Source organism: Lissotriton vulgaris, chromosome 5 (assembly GCF_964263255.1).
Source record: "Lissotriton vulgaris chromosome 5, aLisVul1.2, whole genome shotgun sequence".
Taxonomy (NCBI): domain Eukaryota; kingdom Metazoa; phylum Chordata; class Amphibia; order Caudata; family Salamandridae; genus Lissotriton; species Lissotriton vulgaris.
Window position 1 is genome coordinate 1617835997 of NC_141693.1, and position 22661 is coordinate 1617858657.

Genomic DNA, 22661 nt, shown 5'->3' on the forward strand with positions numbered 1-22661 from the left:
ACTTGTCTAGTTTCCCTACTGTTCCTCCGAACACTTTGGGGTAGGCTGATTTCCATTCTTCACTGTTGGTAATGGGCCATTCGTCCGTTAACAGGATTTGTTCTTTACCCCCAGGATTTAGTACAATTCCTAGGTCTCCTGCGTCCCTCCATCCGAGTACCGAAGGACCTTTCTCTGCTACATACAATGTGCAGGTGGCTGATCTCCCTCTAAACTCGAACTTGAAGTCTCGACATCCCACCAAGGGAATGGCGTTCTCGGTGTATGAGACTGCCCGGATGTCCGGCGGCCGCAGATCAGGCCCTACCACGGGTGCGAAATCTTCGTCCCATATGGATCTTTGCACAATCGTCCAAGGGGAGCCTGAATCAACTGCTACATGTACTTTCACTCCTCCGATGAGCATGTCCGTGCGAGGCTTGTCCCTGCGTTTTCCTGCCACATCCAGTACTTGATCCTCAATACACAGTACCATTTCACCATCCTCCTGATCGTCTTCCTCGCTGAGTTCAGACGTGGCGGATTCCAAGCACTTGACCGTGGACTTCTTTCCCTTCTTGCGGCATACTTTTTCAAAATGGCCGACCAGGCCGCAGAACGCGCATCTGGCGCGAAACGCTGGGCATCGTTTGTCCTGAGCTGAGTGCGCTGCGCTGCCACATCTATAACATGAGAATTTGCTTTCCGCAGCGGGGCGCCCCGTTTGTTTACCTGTCCATTTAGTTTCCCGCCTCTGTTCTCCATATGAGCTTTTTTGTTTGTTGGCGGCTGAGGCCTCGTCGATCTTGCTAACCATTTGCTTCTGAGTGCTTTCTCGTTTGGCCGCATCTGCGCAGCGTTTCGACATCTCAGCCTTTTTTACCATGGCTATGACTTCCTTGAGTGATGTTTCATTTTGTGCCCATAGTTTGTCCTGGACCGATCTGTTGGTAGTGTGCATAACTATCTGGTCTTTTATGTACTCGTCCTGCAGTGCCCCATATTGACACGTGATGGCCAGGCGTCGCAGTGCGGCCACATAGTCGTCTATGGATTCACCCGTTTCCTGCTTCCTTTGCTGGAAATTGTAACGGTCAATGGAAACACACACTGCTGGGCGGTAGTGGTTGTCCAGGTCTTCTAATGCATTTTTGAAGACATCTGTCTCTGTTGCACCCCGTTCTTTGGGCACGATGTTTGCGAATACCCTCACCCCTTCAGGACCTAGATTGTGGAGCAACAATCTCTTTTTCCTTGCTGGGGTGTACTCTTCTCCATTTTCGTCCTCTAGAGCTTCTTTGTAGTTCCTGAAGTACTCCCTCCAATCCTCCCATTTCATCTGGGGTTCCCCTGGTCTGGGTAGGAATGGGATGGGGGCCATCAGGGCTGAGGACTGGTTTGCCATCTTGGCTTCGCCCCTGGGAGCTTCTGCTTGGGCTCTGGGGTTGTTGGACACACTGGACGCTCCTGCTCTCTCTGCCGTGTCTCCTTGACTTCTGGGACTCCCTGGAGTGTTATCCCCTATACCTTGTGTGGAGTTGGTGGATTGTATCCCCTCATCTGGCTGTGGGGTGGTGCCTTTGGTTGCCAGCGTGCTGGGTTTTAAGCTCCTTGTCCCTGGGACAGCACTGACCTGAGCTTTGCTTGAGGTGTGTCTCCTGCCGAGTGGTGAAGTTGCGCTGCTGCCACGCTCTAAGCTTCTGCTTCTTGCTGCTTGCTGCTCTGTTCTCAGGGCCTGTAGCCTTGCTGGTTCTAGGATCAGTGCCCGGTTCGACTGTGCCTGGACGATGGGTGCTTCCCAGCCTCGTCGCCAATATAATGTTCCTCCTTTCGCCCCTACACACAGTACTCAGAGCCTCTGTATATGTGGAACTGGTTTATTCCGTAATTACAGCAACTGCAACAACTTAGAGCGCCGAGCGTCTGTCTGGCAAGAGCTCCAGTCGCTAACTCCGACCGAGCGTTTCGCGCCCTTCTATTCCGCCTCCTGCGCATGCGCGCCAGTTCCCTCTCGCCTACAGCGTGACGCGTCATCGCGTTCACGCTCGTAGACTAGAGCGCAACTCCACAGGGACAAGTTTTTACTTTTGTACAAGCACTATGTAAGCACAGCCTGGTAGAGCCTTCGTGGTGCTTTATCAAGTGCAAGTATGGACGAGTGTATCAATTCGGAGCTGGAGAAGTGGACCAGTTGTAACACACATTTATCCCTCATCTTACCCAGAGATAATGTGTGCGATGACCAGAAACTGACAGGCTTTATGGCTGTTCTGAGTTCAGGCAGCTCTTAGCCACAAGTGCATACTCACCAGAAACCCACACTATCTTTTTTAACGGCATTACTGTAAGCAGATTATAGTGCAGAATGGAAAAATCAAAATAACCCTACACATGACCGGAGTCTGTGTGCCATGTCAGTTATACTAGTGCTCTTCCATTCCAGATGCTTTTCAGTCGTTTTAAAATATTATAGTTTCTTGTTGCTCAAATGGGTGTCATTTCTGATATTTATATATTTCCCTCGTCTTCATTCCTTTATTTTTGGTCACGAGAAAGTGTCACTCGTAGTCTTTGAAATGTCACTCAAATTACACTGAAGTTATGAAAATGACACACACAGCAATCTGAAAGCTTGGCAGCTATGACTGCCATCGTCAAGGTCTCGCAGGCATTCAAATATTAATATTCAGCGATCTACCCCCAGAATATAGCGCATGCTCAGTGCAACATACGTGAGTCACTACTATCCGCGATTCGCCACTACGCATGCGTCTGTGTATGCCGCTGGGGCTGGTGACATTGAAGTGCGCGTTCTCGGCAGAAGAACGGCCCCGTAGCTGGTGCTCGCAGTCATGTCACCACTGAGCGGCGGTGGAGCGCTGTTTTGCGCACTAAAATTGAGCTCCCGTAGCGCCTTCCTCAACCGGGTGAGTTATGTTCAGGCACAGCGTGTATAACTGACATAGAAGAAGGACTAGCGTGATACGACGCAGTGATAAAGCGACAGGCTCCAATAAGTTAAGGGAAAGAATAGGACGACCAATGATAGAATTTTTTTGTCAGCTATTGGCCATATAAATTCCTGCAAACGCCTGTTTTATAATGTCATCTGTAAACGGTGAATTAACACTTAAAGTCACATCTACAAAACGTGTAGTGTTGTATTCCTTGGAGGTAGGGAAAATTCTTGGTACGATCTTACCTTGGTAACTTACTGACTAACTGAGTGTGCATTTAAATCTGACTCTGCTCCGGTTCAGGGATTCATGTTTTTTTTTAAAGTTGAACTTTTGCTGTACAAAAGACACAGTGCTCTGGAAGCAATTGGCTCCTCTAAAATCCAACTTTTCTAAGATGGCCGTTCCATTGCGTGGTCCATGATTGGGTGTGAGGTTAGGCACAAGTGATAGGCCAAACGTCAGAGCATGATTTACATATTAGGAGTCCCGAGCTATTATCGTGTTTTGATTTTGAAACCTGGCTATTTACGAATTGGTATTGTGCATTGTATACATTGTATTTCACACCCATAGTGTTCTGTTTTTATATTTCCACTCAGTCACCTAAATTTAAAGTATGTAAACCACCCTCAGTTACCGAGTGCATGTGCTGGAGCGATATATAAAGCTGTGGGGGAGGCGTTATTGTGAAGCGGAGGAAGCTCATCACTGAGGTCACGTGCAGAGTGCGTCTGTCACTCAAGTACCTTGGGGAAGGTCTGAGACAAGAGCCGGTAATTGCCCCAGCAGGGCATCCCCTGAAAAGAGGAGCGAGCTCCCAGAGACCCGGGGCCCTAAAGGGGGCAGCAGGAGACGCGTGACCGTGTATCTGGTACTCGCTGATGCTTACCCCCTCCGGGCATTGGAAGTGGCTCGCGGCTGGCACTCCCCTGAGTGCAATGGCTGAGGTGAGGTAATGGCGCCTCATAACCCAATTCAGACTACTATCCTCCCGCTTTTTTTATTCATTTCACTTTTATTACATACTTCTCAAAGCGGAGTACGTGTCATATGTGAGGTTTGTTGATGATTTACATTCTAAATATTTTCCATATCGGATCATTCATAGCTGCCAAGGTTTCAGATTGCTATGTGTGAAAAAAGGCGTTCATGAAAGCAATCCTCACTGACAAGAGGCCACCATAACGGGCAGTCCGTGAAAATTATGGATGGTTGGTCACCTTAGCGTGCAGTGATGTAACATCACTCAATATCATGTTAAAATTATGGCCACTTTAGACATTTCCAAATAACAACTCTCACTTTTGCTCCTTCTCCTTCTAAGGGCCTCTCCTCCTTAGGGAGTGTTTGTTGTCATTTTGATGTTTTTCATTTATTCTGATGTGCACTATTGCATTTTAATACATCTGTAATTGGTGTGTGTAAAGTGGTTGGGGGCTCGCTGAACGAATGGCACAGCGAGAGTGTAGAATGGATCGGGTTGGCTTGTGAACTTGAAGGGCATCTCAGCTGGCAGTAATTTGAAGTCATATTGGCTGAAAGGCGTGACAGTCCGCGACGAGAGGGACTGAGTGCTAGGGAACATTCCACAATCAAGTGAGAATTGTCTCACTGGCATAGCAGGGATAAGGGAAGCTGAGCTGCCAGGCCTTTCAAACACCTTCCCTTTATTAAGAGATGCAATGCCAGGGGTGTGGAATTTAATAGAATATCTACTAGTCCATGGGACAGGTTACTTCATAAAACTACTTGTCCTGTAACAAAATCCACTTGTCCCCTTGGTGCCATGTAGTGCGGCAACAAATTAAGGCAGCAATCTCATTATATAAGAGCTCTCATAATAGCCTCTTGGATTAAGCCAGAGCTCATACCATCGTAAGGTTTAAATACTAGCAATTCCCTTATTTTGCCACCTTTCCTCAGATCCACATACTGGGGCTGAAGGTAGCGGTAAGCAATAATTCCCCATGGTCGGAATGCCCTTTTTGAGTCTGTGCGAACCTACTAAGTTGCATGTTTTATGGGTTTACATCACCTTGCCTCTAATATTTTCCCATATAGAGAAAGACTGGAACTTTGTACCTGACGAGTAAAAGTAAAACTTCTTCTGAGTTAGGAAAAAAAAATGCTTAGTGGGAAAGTGAACTTGTTGCAGTATAACAGATGTTCACGTGAGGAAATCTACACAATTATTTGCAAATGATAAAATGCAATTCTCAAATATTTTCTAGGAGTACAATTTCCTGACCTACTGCTGTAAATCCTTGTGAGTTCATGAAAACCGTAAATCTCCACTACTGCAAGGACATATACTATGGGTGCACTTTAGTGACTTTATTTAAGAATTGGGCCCCTATTTAGGTCTAGCATTATCTTTTATGAAAATGCTATCTCTCTATCTACTGTCTTGCTTCAATGTGAGATACAGCATTTTGCTCTTTCATAGGAGTATATTTGCACGTAAAGTAGTTTTGTTCAGTGCCAGGAACTACTGTGGCAATGTGTGGTTTTTGAGGCCAAAATATTTTTACTTTTGACAATGTTTGTTATAATAATGAGGACCCAACAGCTTCCACAACAATATCGTTTTACAAAACCCATGTAAAAATAAGACACGCATTGACATAACCAAAAGGCTCTTCACAAATGTCATCCCTATTGGCTTTGCCAATGCTTGTTTATTTTCATACTTTCTATAATTTAGTTGCAACTGGTTACACTGTTTTACCATAATGAACATTTTTTAGAACTACTAGCATGCATCAATAAGATTTTGCTAAACAAGCCTGCAAAGAAATAGACCTAAAACTTCACAGTAGTTTAGCAAAACGTTGTATCCTAGTTGCATTTTTTGATGAACATTTTATTTTGAAAGCATAGAATCATCAATCTTGCTTTCAAGCTTTTGCATCTATTTGCATCTAATCAGAGAAAATCCTGGAAGCATTATATCTAGCCTTATATTGTTCAACTTTGCAAATGAGTGTACACAATTTTATACTAGAACCAATGTCAGTAGTGCAGTCTGAACAACATTTCCTTAGAGTGCTCACCCTAATAGTAAAAGTTGTGCATTAATGAACCATAAATACAAGTTGTAACAGCATTAACCTTTAGACACAAATATTACCTTAACTGCAGACAATGCCCTTCCCTGATCTATAATTTGGTAGTGTAATGTGGCAGTCAAAGGATTTGTGTTTCAGGGTGTTGGGCCTACTGTCCCATGGACAAAATAAACATGAAAACTTCTAGTCCTTGACTCCAAACAACATCTAGTCCTTGACTCCAAACAACATGCCCTGGGCGTCGGGCTATAGGAATTCCAAGCACCTGCAATGCTCGAATTTACGAGAGTTTGAGCTACTGGCATTGGTAAATTCGAGGCCAATTGAATTGCAAAGAAGCGACTACGATTGACCGGCTACTTTAGAAGTGAAAGCGCGCATGGCACACTGAATGTTGCAGGGAAACATGTCATGCCTGCAGTACCAGAAACTCATTAAAGAAAATAGTGCTTACAGACTAAAATAAACATACCCTGTAACAACAGAAGTAAAAGGGCCAGTCCTTATGGGATGTTACAAATGAAGACAAGGTGATACTAGGGAGGGACTAACAAGCCCATTAATGAATCAGAAGCCAGCTTATAGGAAGGACAATGACACAAGCCAATGAAAAATATGTGCGGAGAGTAGGTTGTGCTTCAGGTACATACACTAATATAGCATGCCTCGCAGGGCAGCGCCTAGGTTCAACCGAAAAAGAAATAAGTGGGGGTACTCTGAAGTCCTTATGTAACATAACTAGTTCCCTTGTAAAGTTGTGGAAAAGGAGCCCAGATTACTATCGATGTCCAGGCCGCTGGCGCAAACCGCCTCTTAGTTCCCATGTTGAATAATTACCAAATAAAGAGACGGGCGCTGGAAGCAGGAATCAAGAACAGAGTTTAATACTCATGAGGAGAGCCAGTCATTTCGGACACAAAACACAGTGTCTTTCGGGAGGTGCTCTAACAAGTGAGCTGAGACTCTTGCTTTTATACCTTACAAAACACTTGATAGTACAATCAGGGCAGTATGACGCAAAAGAAAGACATCCCTATAATCCTCGTGTCAATCCTACCCCACATATGTTCACAATGGGGACCCTTGACCTGCTGATAAGAGGGGATGGCAATCACGCAGCTGAGTGTTCCGTGGGATGTGTACGCCTGATCATAGCCCCGGGGGTGGGGTGGCTAGGATCAATAGTGGATCCTTTGAAGAGGAGTGACTTCATACAATAAGGGCAGTAAATGGTATCTCCTGGCTTAGGCGATGGCCTCGGACATGTGTGGTCAGCCGGGCTCGGGGGAAGGGGTTATCAAAGAAGTGGTATTCATGCCGCGTGGACAATCGGGCGCGGAGGGAAGGCTCGTCAACAGAGGGGCATTCATGGAAGGAAAGGAGGTGTTGGTCAGGCGCGGCCGTGACTCTCAAGGACAGGGCCTTGCAGAAGAAGAAGGTTTATGACTTGCCCATGTGAGGAGAGGGGCGGGGTAGCCAGGGTGGACACAGGGACGGAGTCACACACAGAGAGAGAGAGAGAGATCTGATGACCCGTACATGAGAGAGCGGGGGCAGTCAGGTGCAGCTGGGGAGGGCTACGTCAGCCAGGGCGAAGGATGCCTCTTCAAGAGGGAGTGGGGGGGGGCGTTTTGTGCGAGTCAAGCAGGAGAGTTGCCTTTCACAGCAGGGTTGCGCAGAGGGAGGGGGGTTTAAGATACGCGCAGGAGGGAAGCCGGGGATTCCAATGAGTAAAAGGCCATGGTGCCTAGAATGGCTGTACATATGCATAGGGGTATGGGCTCTTACTGGCAGAGTGATACGGTCAATAGTTTACAGTGTTCATGGTGCTCACAGGGAGAGGAGTGGGGGAAGAAGGGAAATGAATGCTGTCTATGTACATCAATTTCTTCAACTTTCACAGTCGCCCCTTTTTACATAACAGCAGTCATTTTTGCAATTGATGGGTTTACAGGTAGACAGGCATCGTTGATGAATTAGCATTTTGTCGATACTAACATTTGGCGTACAATCATAGACAGTCGAGGTGATGGGCAGAATGCAGCACATAGAAAATTGCATTTTCGTTGTGTTCCTGACAATTAAACGCACTACATAGCAAAAATCTTTCTGACTTAAAATGTGACCAATGAACAGTTTTGACCAGGTAGTTGAGAGCGGAATTCAGTTCAATACACAAGATCTCTTCGCCACAGTGTCTTTTTATCATTGAGCCATCACTGGTAGGCTCTAGTCCGTGTACTCTCGTTGGCGCTGTTGAGCACCGGCGGGGGAGCTATAGGTCCAGCTCGGTTCTGTCCTTACACGTTGCAGGGTGCGGTCAGTCCTCCGCTGTTAGACCACAGTCCTGTTCCCTAAACAATCCGTTTGGCGGCGCCTTATGCTCGGCACCTATATTCCTGTGGCAACACCCTATTCCCATTTGAAGGCAGTTCTTCCCTTTGGCAAAAAGTCACGTGGAAAAGAGGGTGAGCATGGTTCAAATAGTCGATAGGAGAGAGAGCGGAGTTGGGTCAGAGTTCCTGGGACGCACAAAAGGGACCAAGGGAGCAAAGGATAACAAGCAGGCAGGCCCATCAATCGGGCCCAAAGAAGGGGGACGGAGACTCCAGGCACACGTGGGTCAGCAGACGGAGGGCTTCAAGGCGGTCCGTCATTTTTCATTTTCCACGTTGAAATTGCGGTCTCGTCCCGTATCTTGTTGCTCTGCGGCTCCACCTTTGGTCGAGGTCACACGTGTCCCAAGATCTGCAGTCAGGCTGTACGCCGCATCTGACCCATTTCCTTCGGTGATCGTGAATCTTTGAATAAGTACAAGACAAGGTTTTAGAGAAATGGCAAAAGAAGATATCTACGCATGTGAATTCCTCCTTCAATTCTACGCATTTGGGAGATACGCTCATTGGTCACAGTCAGAGGTCCATTACCAAGCAGTGCATGTGTCAGCATTCCTACTGAGTTTATGGCAGGTTTATTCATCGTCCTATTTATAACTCAAGTGAGGGTAAATGATATTCCCATCAACTGTGCATTTCATCATATTCAACATTACGGAGCATTTCACTTCAGTACTGGCTAATCCTTTCAAACAGGGCGGGGGTGCCATCATCGAGAGTCAGGCAGAACAAGGTGTTCTCGGGGGGTCAACAGTTACTCATGGTCATCATGTTTATATCCGGGACAGCAACTGGGGTCTATCAAAATGGGGCGGGGATGCTTCGGGTGCTCGCGCTTGGGTGCAAAAAAGGGGGGTGGGGCAATCTGGGCGTTGGGAGTCAATCTAGACGTTGGCGTTCGTCTCTGACCAACAGACATAAGATGCCATTGACGTACAGTTCCCCTATAAATGGCCAGATTTGGGGGACTTTAGTCGTCTTGCCTGTCCTTTCCTTTTCAGCCAATTCAAGTTCATTCATTTTGTAGAAAGGAGAGGCAGTAATATGGCGAGATACAGTTTAGTTTCGGTCAATTTCGTTGAACACCTTCGCGTTCAATATGTATCAAATCAGACTGGTGCCGGTGGGGCACAATTTTACCAAAAACAGGGAGAGAAAATAGGGAGACTCTCATAGAGAGTGAGAGTCGTCCGCAATCTAAACGAGCCATTCGGTACACGTATGACATGTAGAGAGAGAGAGAGAGAGAGAGAGAGATAAGAGGGTGGTGAGAGAGAGAGAGAGAGAGAGAGAGAGAGACGTGTACGAAAATAGGTCATTTAGTGCGCTCACAACACGGAACAGCAAAGGTCAGGTAACACGTAAACACAGGCAGAGGGAAGACATAAATCCGTACATTATATACACACAAAACTCGGACAGGGAAGACAACACATGTACTACACATATATAAGACATCCACGACAAACAGAAAACGACAGGTGGCCAACAAAATTCATATTATATCCTACGTATCTTTACTATCCTATTTATCTACGTGCTTAGCTCTTTCTACCCTTCCCTCCTTTTTCTTCTCGCTTGTTATCCCTGCGAGCGTTCTCAATTGCCAATACTTACACCTCGGTTAGTCGATCAGAAATTAACCTGGTCGCGCTATTTACCCATGGTTGGATCTTTAAACCATTTTTCAGTTCCTTCCTTTGGTGGGAAGTTCTCCAGGCTGAGGCAGCGGCAAGTATTGATCGGGAGAACAGTCGGACAGCTTGGCTATATCTATAAGAGTGTGAGAAAGGGGGCAGTGCATTTTGAACATCAGCAACATTTCTAACTTCCCAGACGGGTGGTGCCGTGGCAATCCTTACCCGTATATTTTTCTTTGTCCTTTCCCTACCTAGTCAAACGTCCAGTTACATTGTTTAACGCGTCATTTCTTAGTCAATTTTTCGTCATTCAGTACCTGTCCAGTTTCTATGTCAATCCATCCTCCCAGTCGCTATGTTCTAAGGAGGGACAGTCATGTTTAAGTCTACGTCTTTTAAAAACTTATCGTGATAACGACTACACACATATTCCCTCTTTCCCTTTTCGTCGGTGGTCCGACCATCGCTCTCCCACACTTCAGCCGACGTTCTGACGTGACCTGCAGAAGGGAGGAAAAAGAAGGGGTGGGGGGGGGCAGCATTCAAAGTACATCAGCATGCAGTAGTCTGAAAATGTGTTTACCTACCACATACTCGACCTATCTCCACGTACTGCATTTCGTTACCATTTCGGCGTTTAAGCCCAGAGGGACCAGCAATGTCAGATAGATAATCATTGACGATCTGCGTATCTACATGAGTTACCTTGGTCGTAACCCTCTTTGTCGGGTGCAAGGGTGACGGTCAGGTGGCATTTCGGTGGTGTCGTTTTAAGGGTGTCTAAAACGCTTTTCTGGCTGCCTGTGATACATAATGTAGCTGCTAAATATCTGATCCTTTTCAACCTTCAGTTTTCATCATACTTATTCTTTGCTCATAGTAGAAAAACATCCAAAATTCATTAATGCAACTGCTACAACCATGCTTTCTTTTTCAAAATACTTTTAATAAAAAGTGTTGAGGTACAAGTACAGGCCTACAACTCAGTGGGCCGGCTACGAAGCAGGTTGAAACTGTACATAAGAAGAACGAAGCTGGTGACAGTTCATTGCATAAAGTGCAGCAGTGCAATAAAATCGTATTAAAACTTCCCTACAGAGCAAGCATGATGCATGTCAGTAATTCATCTTTAATAAATTCATAACTTCATTATCCAATATTCATTCATTACCTAAATTACGCCAATTCATTTTCCAAATCATAATCAGTACCCACCCTAAGTCAGTTCATTGTCCAAGCACATACTCAATATCCTTCGTATCTACTTTCATTATCCAAGAAAACTACATACATATCTCGGGGCAAAAAGCTGCGTGGTCAGGGTGCAATAAAGTTTATTCAAAAGTCTCATTTTGTGCCGGCGCCATTTTGGGTGGGGCCAGGCGAGTTCCAGCGCAGTCAGAATATCTCTAGTCTCGCATGGTTGGCCCAGAACCTTCCGTTGGCAGTTCAAAAAGTTTTGTGCTATGTGGTTAACAGTCTAACAAATATGGACCATTAGTCAAAGAGTGGGGAGGGCGGCAACAATTTTCCTACCGGGTCATTCTGGTGTTCCACCGGAACTGAACAAGTCTGTGCCGTGGCTGCATTTTAGCCATTTCCTATCCGAGGCTGGCGCCGGCAGGAGTTGCACCGATGTCGTGGTTCCCAGTGAGGGGGCGGGGGCGCCCATGCGGAGGGATCGGGGTGCCCCCCGGCTCTTATAGAATCTTCAAGGTTGAGGAGAGAAGGCATGGAGCGTGTGCCCGTCCTGGGCAGAAGACCGCTTTTTGATGTTGACCCTCTTTAAGTAAGAGCATTGGGGTGTCGCTGGAAGCCTCCACCTGGAGGGAGGTGGGGGAGGCTCGTTCGCGCCGCCTCCCCCTTCCAGCGACCCCGCGCCGTTCCTCGGCTCCGTCGCTTCGACATTGGCCGTGCTGGCTATTGAAGATGGGGGGGTGGTCGGCGACTGAGGCAAGACAGCCCCCCCCCTTTTCTCTTGACATGTGGCGGGACTACCTGGAACTGTCCAGGCGTCGACATGTGGCGGGACTACCTGCAACTGTCAGGCGTTGGGTGTAGTTGCGGCCATTATTGCACAAAGAAATGCCGCCATCCTTGCCTTGGCTTCGCCCATCAACGAAAGCCGGATCGGGTGAGAGAGAGGGGTGGTCGGTGGCCGAGGCAAGACAGCCCCCTCTCTCCCCGCGGCCTGCTGGGCGGCAGAAGAGAAGAGATGGAGAGGTCCTTGCCATTCTTTGGACCGCCTGCCCAACATCATCTCCTCCCGACCGTGGCCAGGCGAGCCCCTCGTGCCTCGAGGCCTCGCCTTCCGGATGGGCGTAACCGTGGACCTGTTGCATTTCGGGAGCTTCCGGAATGGGGGTAGGTACCTATTGAATTGTTTCTATTTCATGTGACCGTTATTTGGGCGTGGCGGGCAATGAGGCAGACATGTTGGGAGCAGGAACAGGCAGTGGAGCCTAGCTACCTCGTGGCTATTTTTGTTGACAAACTTTTCGCCATTTTACATTTCTTATTACGAACTATTTTTAGTGAAGTCAAAAGCTCATCAGGGGTTTACTGACTTAGCCTGATTTCTTTTTATTTTTCTTTCTCTTCCTTAGCGTGTTTCGAGCTAAAGCTTTCTGTTTGTAGGGAACGGTGATCACTTCATATTTTTATGTGTCCTTTTCACTAGGGGGTACTTCTGGACGGACCAGACGAGTTCCCTCCAATAAAATGGTCCGGGGTGGAACGAGATTATCGATCAAAAAGGGGAACATATATTCCTTCATTAGGGTATCATCCTGGACAGACCGAGCGATGTACTTCCACTTACTAGGGTAGCCTCCTGGACGGACCAGATGGTCTACTTCCACTAAATGGCCCATGAGCGGGGAGCATATGTCCTCCATAAGGGTAGTCTCCTGGGCGGACCATGCGAGCTACCCCCCAAATAACCAAACAGTGGGGAGTGGGTAGGACTGACGAATTCACAAAGGGGCATAACCTACCCTTTACTACTTGCAAAGACTAGATAGAATATTTCTACTCCACGTTGTTTGCAGGCAGAAAATACCTCAAACGAAACAATTCCTGGAACAACAATGTCCAGGCAACCAACCAATCAGTGGGGAGAAAAACAGGCATGACGGATTACAACGGGGACAAACGTCTGCATTACCTGCCCTTCGCTATCCAGAAAGGAAGACAGAATATTTCTACTCGTCTCAGTTTGTAGACAGGGAAGATCTCAAAGAGCAACGATCGATTATTAATCGATTTCAAACAATCCAGTGGGGAGAAAAGTAGGCATGACGGATTACAACGGGGACAAAAGTCTGCATTACCTACCCTTCTCTATCTGCAAAGAGGGACGACGTTCCTATTCGCCGCTGTTTGCAAACAGAGAATGTCTCGTTCTCAAAAGAGAACCAATATGTCAAGTAGCATTCAAAGCTAAATGAACCAATACCAACAATATCAGTATACAAATACCGATTTCAATACAAACAATCAATCAATCAGGTGGATAGAACCACCCTACCAATCAGGCGTAAAAACACCCTATTTAATCTTACCCGGACCGGACCATACGGACAGTTCTTCATCTCCCTCCTCCAGCGCCCGATCGTTCTCTTACTCCATGTAGCATTCCTGTGGGATTCCAGTCAGGACAATAGGTCACTCAAGAGAGGTCCGTTCAGAATTGGTGAAGTTCTTTCGATCGGCAGCCGGGCGAGGGCCCTCTCAAGGCAGGCATACCCCGATCATTTAGATGTTCACTTCTTCGTCTGGATCTCTCTTACCGAACCTTATGTCACTGATGGGCCCCGCGTTGGGACGCCAATTGTGGAAAAGGAGCCCAGATTACTATCGATGTCCAGGCCGCTGGCACAAACCGCCTCTTAGTTCCCATGTTGAATAATTACCAAATAAAGAGACGGGCGCTGGAAGCAGGAATCAAGAACAGAGTTTAATACTCATGAGGAGAGCCAGTCATTTCGGACACAAAACACAGTGTCTTTCGGGAGGTGCTCTAACAAGTGAGCTGAGACTCTTGCTTTTATACCTTACAAAACACTTGATAGTACAATCAGGGCAGTATGACGCAAAAGAAAGACATCCCTATAATCCTCGTGTCAATCCTACCCCACATATGTTCACAATGGGGACCCTTGACCTGCTGATAAGAGGGGAGGGCAATCACGCAGCTGAGTGTTCCGTGGGATGTGTACGCCTGATCATAGCCCCGGGGGTGGGGTGGCTAGGATCAATAGTGGATCCTTTGAAGAGGAGTGACTTCATACAATAAGGGCAGTAAATGGTATCTCCTGGCTTAGGCGATGGCCTCGGACATGTGTGGTCAGCCGGGCTCGGGGGAAGGGGTTATCAAAGAAGTGGTATTCATGCCGCGTGGACAATCGGGCGCGGAGGGAAGGCTCGTCAACAGAGGGGCATTCATGGAAGGAAAGGAGGTGTTGGTCAGGCGCGGCCGTGACTCTCAAGGACAGGGCCTTGCAGAAGAAGAAGGTTTATGACTTGCCCATGTGAGGAGAGGGGAGGGGTAGCCAGGGTGGACACAGGGACGGAGTCACACAGAGAGAGAGAGAGAGAGATCTGATGACCCGTACATGAGAGAGCGGGGGCAGTCAGGTGCAGCTGGGGAGGGCTACGTCAGCCAGGGCGAAGGATGCCTCTTCAAGAGGGAGTGGGGGGGGGTTTTGTGCGAGTCAAGCAGGAGAGTTGCCTTTCACAGCAGGGTTGCGCAGAGGGAGGGGGGTTTAAGATACGCGCAGGAGGGAAGCCGGGGATTCCAATGGGTAAAAGGCCATGGTGCCTAGAATGGCTGTACATATGCATAGGGGTATGGGCTCTTACTGGCAGAGTGATACGGTCAATAGTTTACAGTGTTCATGGTGCTCACAGGGAGAGGAGTGGGGGAAGAAGGGAAATGAATGCTGTCTATGTACATCAATTTCTTCAACTTTCACAAAGTGCTCTGACACCTTCGGGTAATGTATGCACTGTATACAATTAATAAATAAATAAACCAAGTTAAGCTGTATGCCAGTGACAACATGGTGGTTGACATCACATTGTGGCATCACAAGAAGTGACATCACAACCCATGACCTCACAAGCAGAGACATCACAAAAAGTTACATCAGATCTTAGGGCTTCACACACGGTTTGCAGATCTATTATAAGTACATTTGAGTGCCTTATGAGATATCGCAAATGAGATTTTGCATCTGCGTTTTGCCCAAAAAGTTATGCAACCCAACGCAAAAGCTGGACCTCAATTTATGCATTAATTTCACATTAGGATCAATAAATTGTATGCAAATTTTGTCTGTTTCTCCTTCCCCTCTCCGGGTCAAGAGGTGCTGTTCCCAGGCGCGTTGCGTCTTCTGGTTAAACTATACTTGGCAGACTTTCAATGTCGCAACTCAAAGTTTGACAGTGTCCGACGCGCTTGCGCATAACCAGGCAAGATGAGATTTCAGTCACCCTCCAGGCCCAAATATGAACTAATAACAAAGTCAAAGAAGAACATGTTAGAATACGAAAATCAATGAATGCACTGTATAGCACTTATTCCTACTCTAATTCCCTTAATTTATTTTTTGCATTAGCAGTTTAGTAAGACATGCAAGGTTTAGTTTAAGTATAGCCATGTGCATTAGCATGTGAGGTTCAAAGCGGCCATCTTTAATACTACTGCGCAGCTGCAAAGATTTCCCACCAAAAGCAAAATATGTCATACTACATAAATGCAGTAGACTCATGTGCAGAATATTCCAGCGTTTTTGGCAGCCATATTAAGCCACACGTATTACTTGTTAGTAAAGCGCATTGATAAGCTTTCCCTAGATGAAATAAATGGTGTGTAGTGCAATTATTAGTATCCACAAAACATGTTGGTTACATTATCACATGTTATTCGAGAGGATTGAATCTGAGCAAGTTTCTTACGTACAAAACTTTGCTCCATCACTATCATGACCAAGCTTCCGTACCCTTCCTATCCCAACTCATCTTAAGTCTGCTCCATGTCCAGCTAATTAAGAGGTTAGCTTTCTTGCTATAGCTAATTAAAAAAAAAAGTGAATTATTTGGCTGGCGTGCAGTAGGGTGACCAACTGGCATAGGTGCAAATTTAGGAGAGTGAGTAAAAATTCAGGACAAAGGGTCAAAATTCAGGAGTGACATTTCAACGACTATGAGTGACACTTTCTTGCTAGCAAAATTAAGCAATGAAGACGAGGGAATCACATCAATATCAGAAGTTAAACCCATTTGAGTATAGCTGCTAATGTTTCAGATTGCTTATGTGTGACATTTTCATAGATTCAGTGGATTTAAGAGAGTCAGGCAACAACTAAATGTGTAACACTTAGAGTGGCACTTTCTTGCGACATGGAATTAAGTCAATAGAAATAGACAAATATCAGAAGTCACACATTTGAGCAACAAGGAAGTCAAGCTCTGCAGTAGGTGCTGTTGAAGCTATTATTTAATTTCAAAAAAAAAATCAGCACCCTTCACCCCAACCTCAGCTTCAGGTGCGGCCAATCCACATGTAACAAAGGGGTCTCTGTGACAAAAACAGCAACTCACTGAGATATCCACATACAATACAGTACAATAAAATATGTTGGTAGACTTTTTTTTAAGGCGGCACATTAACCCTCTACACTACTTAATGGTGAGAGTGAAAACAGCCACTAGAGAAAACTCTGACCTCTCTCCAGTGGGAACAATAATCACAGTACTTATCTCTGACTTAGCAAGTCTAACTGTGGTGAGAAAATAAAGGGTGCTGCTTCATAATGTCACTGGCAAGCAAGGATGTTAAACACTTTGCACTATTAATAAATCAGCAAAACTGCTAGTTTAGACCAAACTTAGCGCATTTTCAACACAGACAATACAAACCACACCTTCAATTTGACACTTGCTTTGAAAAGTTCTCACATGGCAACAAAAGCGGCACATGATCTGCACTTCAGTAAATGCAGCATCTAAGCTACTTCCTGGCTCTGGAGTTCAGTGGAACATGGTTTCAGCCTCAGGTTCCTCAAGTTTCCATGTTCATCACCACCTTGGTTGTGCAGTTGTTCTATATACTTTCCAAAGCTGCACCATCCACATTGCTCTATAAATAAGCATAGTGAAAAGATTTGTGCTGCACGCGAATAGACAAACCCATCAATGTCAAAATACAAGAGTGCCACTTCCTTAATTCGGAAGTTAGTCCTCACACAGCGTTTCACAAATTGAGTCTAAGAGCGGGCCACACAAAGCCTCCCCCTTCCCACCCCCCCATCGTAAAAACAAGATAGAAACAGCATGCCGTTTGAGAGACAGGATGTCGCTACCCTGCGTTGCTCGATATTGCTATCTATATCCTAAAGCTGCAGTATTGGATTTAGAATAGAAACACACACTGCCAGCACTTTACTCCTTTTCAGTGGTAACACGCCTGCTGGTAGCTGGTACACACGACTCGGAGTCTCCCAGGCGGCCCCGCCCACGGCAACACGCGCATCACCCATCGTAATTATAGGCAGCTGACAGTCTAGGTCACAGCCCGACAGGCTGTAGTATTTTAAATACACACTCATTGACAATTTTATCAAAATAAAAAACATTAATTATAACTTAGCGTCCGAGAGCCCTGTGCTCCAACTGCCCACCCGCTCGCTACCTCAGTTTAGTTGCACCACATATCGTCTTTCAATAACAGGAATTGCAGAAGTTTACTTTAAAACAGATTAATGCTGGCTCTATCTTTCTCAGGCACTTACTTCTTGAAGGCAAGCCGGAATCGATCATTCGGCCATCATGAGAGAGGCTGTGAGCACTCAGCAGCAGGCAGGCAGCCCGCACTTTCAGATCCCCCGCTGGTTTACTAACTTCCTGTTCCTGGGCGCGGACATGACGGCGGGCACTCTACCGCCGCACATCCGGATTAAAATCCCGGCCCCCCTGATGCAGTGCAGTCTGGCAGTGGTTAACTGTTTAGGGACACACGGAAATAGGCGCACCTCGGAGCAACAGAGAGCCACGGGTACAGTGACGGGGACGCCGCTGGTGGCTCGCCTGGCAGCAGGTGCAAAATGCGTGACATTGCATTTCAGTGCGGTGATGCGGATCACCGCACTGAAATGCGTGAGCGTCACACCCGTTGCGTGACGCTTGGCAGGACTGATCATTATTGGGCTCTTAGAGCCATAAGTACATTTTATTTCCTCCACATTTATCACGGGCTAACGCAGGTGCTGCCACAGGCTTGGTAAGTGGATTGCATTGCGACTGGCTTTGCTTTGGAAGTGTCTTGAGTTGTGACTAGCTTATGGTTTTGCCAGGGCACAACTCCAAAACAAGCCTTTGCATGCAAAAGGTCTCGCATTTACGCAAGTTTGAGCTTTTGGCATTGTAAATGACAATGCCTTTTATTTATATTTTGGTTTTTAAAACATAAATAAAAGGCATTTTTAATTAAATGCCAATAGCTCAAACTATTGTAAATGCGAGACCTATTGCATTCGGGTCCAGAGGTGGTTGTCTCAGTCATCTGCCGTTCCACTGCTTCACTAATATTTCTGCTCTGGCGACCATCTTAAGTTCTTTTGATGGCTTTCACTGCTATAACGTCATTGCGGTGCATTAACAAAGATTTAGATCCCTTATTCATGCTAATGGTGTTTAGTGGTAAACGTAAATTAAATAAATACCATATACTATTGATGCAGCGAGATTACCAGCTTGGGTTATTCTAAAACACCATACTCACCTAGGCCCTTAAACTCGCATACAATAAGCTGATAATCACCGCTGGTGGTCAGGACTTATATTTACCTTATAATGAATTATACCTGTACGCCATTTCTTACCAGAACCTTATCACCTTAGTTCTCAATTTCCTCTTGTCGATAGATCAGGTTGTTAGCATATTAGGCATAAATGACATTTATCTTTATTTCTTTGAACAACAACAGACTCCGAAAGAGTTAAAAAACTTTATGCAATAATTTTGTGAGTCAAATACCAACACATGTCAAGACACTAACTTTCCAAGGAGAAATAATGATCTAAGTAAAAACATAAAGACTTAGTAAAATCTCATGACGTTGGTACCTGGCAAGGGTGGAAAAGGAAAACGGTACAAGGACATACCAAACAGATTTATATTTACCTAGAATGGCATGGACCAACCCCTTGCCAAGGAGCTGGAAAAGGGACTCATGAATCCTCTACTTTTGAGGGACGATGGGATGGGGAGAGGTCATCACACCATACTAATGTAATGTAATTTTCTTAGGCTTATTGTTCCCTCCCCTTAATTACTTTCCCAAGCTTTATTTCCCACCTGCATTTCACATTAGGATCAATAAATTGTATGCAAATTTTGTCTGTTTCTCCTTCCCCTCTCCGGGGCAAGAGGTGCTGTTCCCAGGCGCGTTGCGTCTTCTGGTTAAACTATACTTCGCAGACTTTCAATGTCGCAACTCAAAGTTTGACAGTGTCAGACGCGCTTGCGCATAACCAGGCAAGATGAGATTTCAGTCACCCTCCAGGCCCAAATATGAACTAATAACAAAGTCAAAGAAGAACATGTTAGAATACGAAAATCAATGAATGCACTGTATAGCACTTATTCCTACTCTAATTCCCTTAATTTATTTTTTGCATTAGCAGTTTAGTAAGACATGCAAGGTTTAGTTTAAGTATAGCCATGTGCATTAGCATGTGAGGTTCAAAGCGGCCATCTTTAATACTACTGCGCAGCTGCAAAGATTTCCCACCAAAAGCAAAATATGTCCTACTACATAAATGCAGTAGACTGATGTGCAGAATATTCCAGCGTTTTTGGCAGCCATATTAAGCCACACGTATTACTTGTTAGTAAAGCACATTGATAAGCTTTCCCTAGATGAAATAAATGGTGTGTAGTGCAATTATTATTATCCACAAAACATGTTGGTTACATTATCACATGTTATTCGAGAGGATTGAATCTGAGCAAGTTTCTTACGTACAAAACTTTGCTCCATCACTATCATGACCAAGCTTCCGTACCCTTCCTATCCCAACTCATCTTAAGTCTGCTCCATGTCCAGCTAATTAAGAGGTTAGCTTTCTTGCTATAGCTAATTAAAAAAAAAAGTGAATTATTTGGCTCGCGTGCAGTAGGGTGACCAACTGGCATAGGTGCAAATTTAGGAGAGTGAGTAAAAATTCAGGACAAAGGGTCAAAATTCAGGAGTGACATTTCAACGACTATGAGTGACACTTTCTTGCTAGCAAAATTAAGCAATGAAGACGAGGGAATCACATCAATATCAGAAGTTAAACCCATTTGAGTATAGCTGCTAATGTTTCAGATTGCTTATGTGTGACATTTTCATAGATTCAGTGGATTTAAGAGAGTCAGGCAACAACTAAATGTGTAACACTTAGAGTGGCACTTTCTTGCGACATGGAATTAAGTCAATAGAAATAGACAAATATCAGAAGTCACACATTTGAGCAACAAGGAAGTCAAGCTCTGCAGTAGGTGCTGTTGAAGCTATTATTTAATTTAAAAAAAAAAATCGTTTATAGACACACCAGAGAAGGTCACACAATAGTAGGTAAGTAAATAGACAACTAACATAGGTACATATCAAAGTAAGTTTATATAAGGTTGAGACAATAGTGCGCTTGCCTTTCTGTCGCCGCTTTTGGCTACTCTGGCACCCTTTAGCCCCCTCTGTACAGCTGCATCACAGTAATTATTCTGCTGTGTTTATTCTGTCTTATGCTGTCCTGAGAGCCACAGATCAAAGTCGGAAAGGGCCAAGAAACACTTTTATCTGACCCTGTGACACCCCCACTTTAGCAGATCTAGCAGGTGCTTCACCTGGCCTTTGGCCCATTGTCATTCTTTATGTGATAATCATCCACAGTCAGAATGACAATGGGCCTGTCCACAAAGTGAGCGAGGTCAGGGAGGGGCTGCTGCACCCTCTAGAGTTCAAAGAGAAGTGCGATCTGGCTCCGACCATCGATCGTCGCAGGGGAACAGCACAGCTTGCTGCCATCCTCAAAATTATGGAAAAAAGGCGTCCATGAAAGCAATCCACATGGACAAGAGGCCCACATAACAGGCAGTCCGTGAAATTTATGGATGGTTGGTCACCTTAGCGTGCAGTGATGTAACATCACTCAATATCATGTTAAAATTATGGCCACTTTAGACATTTCCAAATAACAACTCTCCCTTTTGCTCCTTCTCCTTCTAAGGGCCTCTCCTCCTCAGGGAGTGTTTGTTGTCATTTTGATGTTTTTCATTTATTCTGATGTGCAGTATTGACTTTTAATACATCTGTAATTGGTGTGTGTAAAGTGGTTGGGGGCTCGCTGATCGAATGGCACAGCGAGAGTGTAGAATGGATCGGGTTGGCTTGTGAACTTGAAGGGCATCTCAGCTGGCAGTAATTTGAAGTCATATTGGTTGAAAGGCGTGACAGTCCGCGACGAGAGGGACTGAGTGCTAGGGAACATTCCACAATCAAGTGAGAATTGTCTCACTGGCATAGCAGGAATAAGGGAAGCTGAGCTGCCAGGCCTTTCAAACACCTTCCCTTTTTCAAGAGATGCAATGCCAGGGGTGTGGAATTTAATAGAATATTTACTAGTCCATGGGACAGGTTACTTCATAAAACTACTTGTCTTGTAACAAAATCCACTTGTCCCTTGGTGCCATGTAGTGCGGCAACAAATTAAGGCAGCGATCTCATTATATAAGAGCTCTCATAATAGCCTCTCGGATTATGCCAGAGCTCATACCATCGTAAGGTTTAAATACTAGCAATTCCCTTATTTTAACACCTTTCATCAGATCCACATACTGGGGCTGAAGGTAGCGGTAAGCAATAGTTCCCCATGGTCGGAATGCCCTTTTGAGTCTGTGCGAACCTACTAAGTTGCATGTTTTATGGGTTTACTTCACCTTGCCTCAAATATTTTCCCATATAGAGAAAGACTAGAACTTTGTACCTGACGAGTAAAAGTAAAACTTCTTCTGGGGTTAGGAAAAAAAAATGCTAAGTGGGAAAGTGAACTTGTTGCAGTATAACAGATGTTCACGTGAGGAAATCTACACAATTATTTGCAAATGATAAAATGCAATTCACAAATATTTTCTAGGAGTACAATTTCCTGACCTACTTCTGTAAATCCTTGTGAGTTCATGAAAACCGTAAATCTCACTACTCCAAGGACATATACTATGGGTGCACTTTAGTGACTTTCTTTAGGAATCGGGCCCCTATTTAGGTCTAGCATTATCTTTTATTAAAATGCTATCTCTCTATCTACTGGCTGGCTTCAATGTGAGATACAGCATTTTGCTCTTTCATAAGGAGTATATTTGCACGTAAAGTAGTTTTGTTCAGTGCCAGGAACTACTGTGGCAATGTGTGGTTTTTGAGGCCAAAATAGTTTTACTTTTGCCAATGTTTGTTATTATAATGAGGACCCAACAGCTTCCACAACAATAACGTTTTACAAAACCCATGTTAAAATAAGACACGCATTGACATAACCAAAATGCGCGTCACAAATGTCATACCTATTGGCTTT

General features: G+C 45.3%; 1 protein-coding gene and 1 non-coding gene across 5 annotated transcripts in view; both read left to right on the forward strand.

The window, feature by feature from the left end:
* The first annotated feature begins 2713 nt into the window (after window positions 1-2713).
* Window positions 2714-22661, forward strand: part of METTL17 (methyltransferase like 17) — a 192799-nt gene continuing 172851 nt past the window's right edge. For 2 of the 4 annotated variants that reach the window (XR_015296048.1, XM_086923766.1), the window contains exon 1: window positions 2714-2906. Coding sequence is in view for 2 of the 4 variants with exons in the window: in XM_086923766.1 (XP_086779892.1) it covers window positions 2832-2906 (75 nt within the window). In the remaining 2 variants the exon portion in view is untranslated. Of the gene's footprint in view, window positions 2907-3627; window positions 3887-22661 lie in introns of those variants that run through there. The other 2 variants (XR_015296049.1, XM_086923767.1) reach the window with 1 other exon arrangement.
* On the forward strand, window positions 3630-3935 carry LOC147716837 (Nuclear RNase P). Its single transcript, XR_015296303.1, has one exon.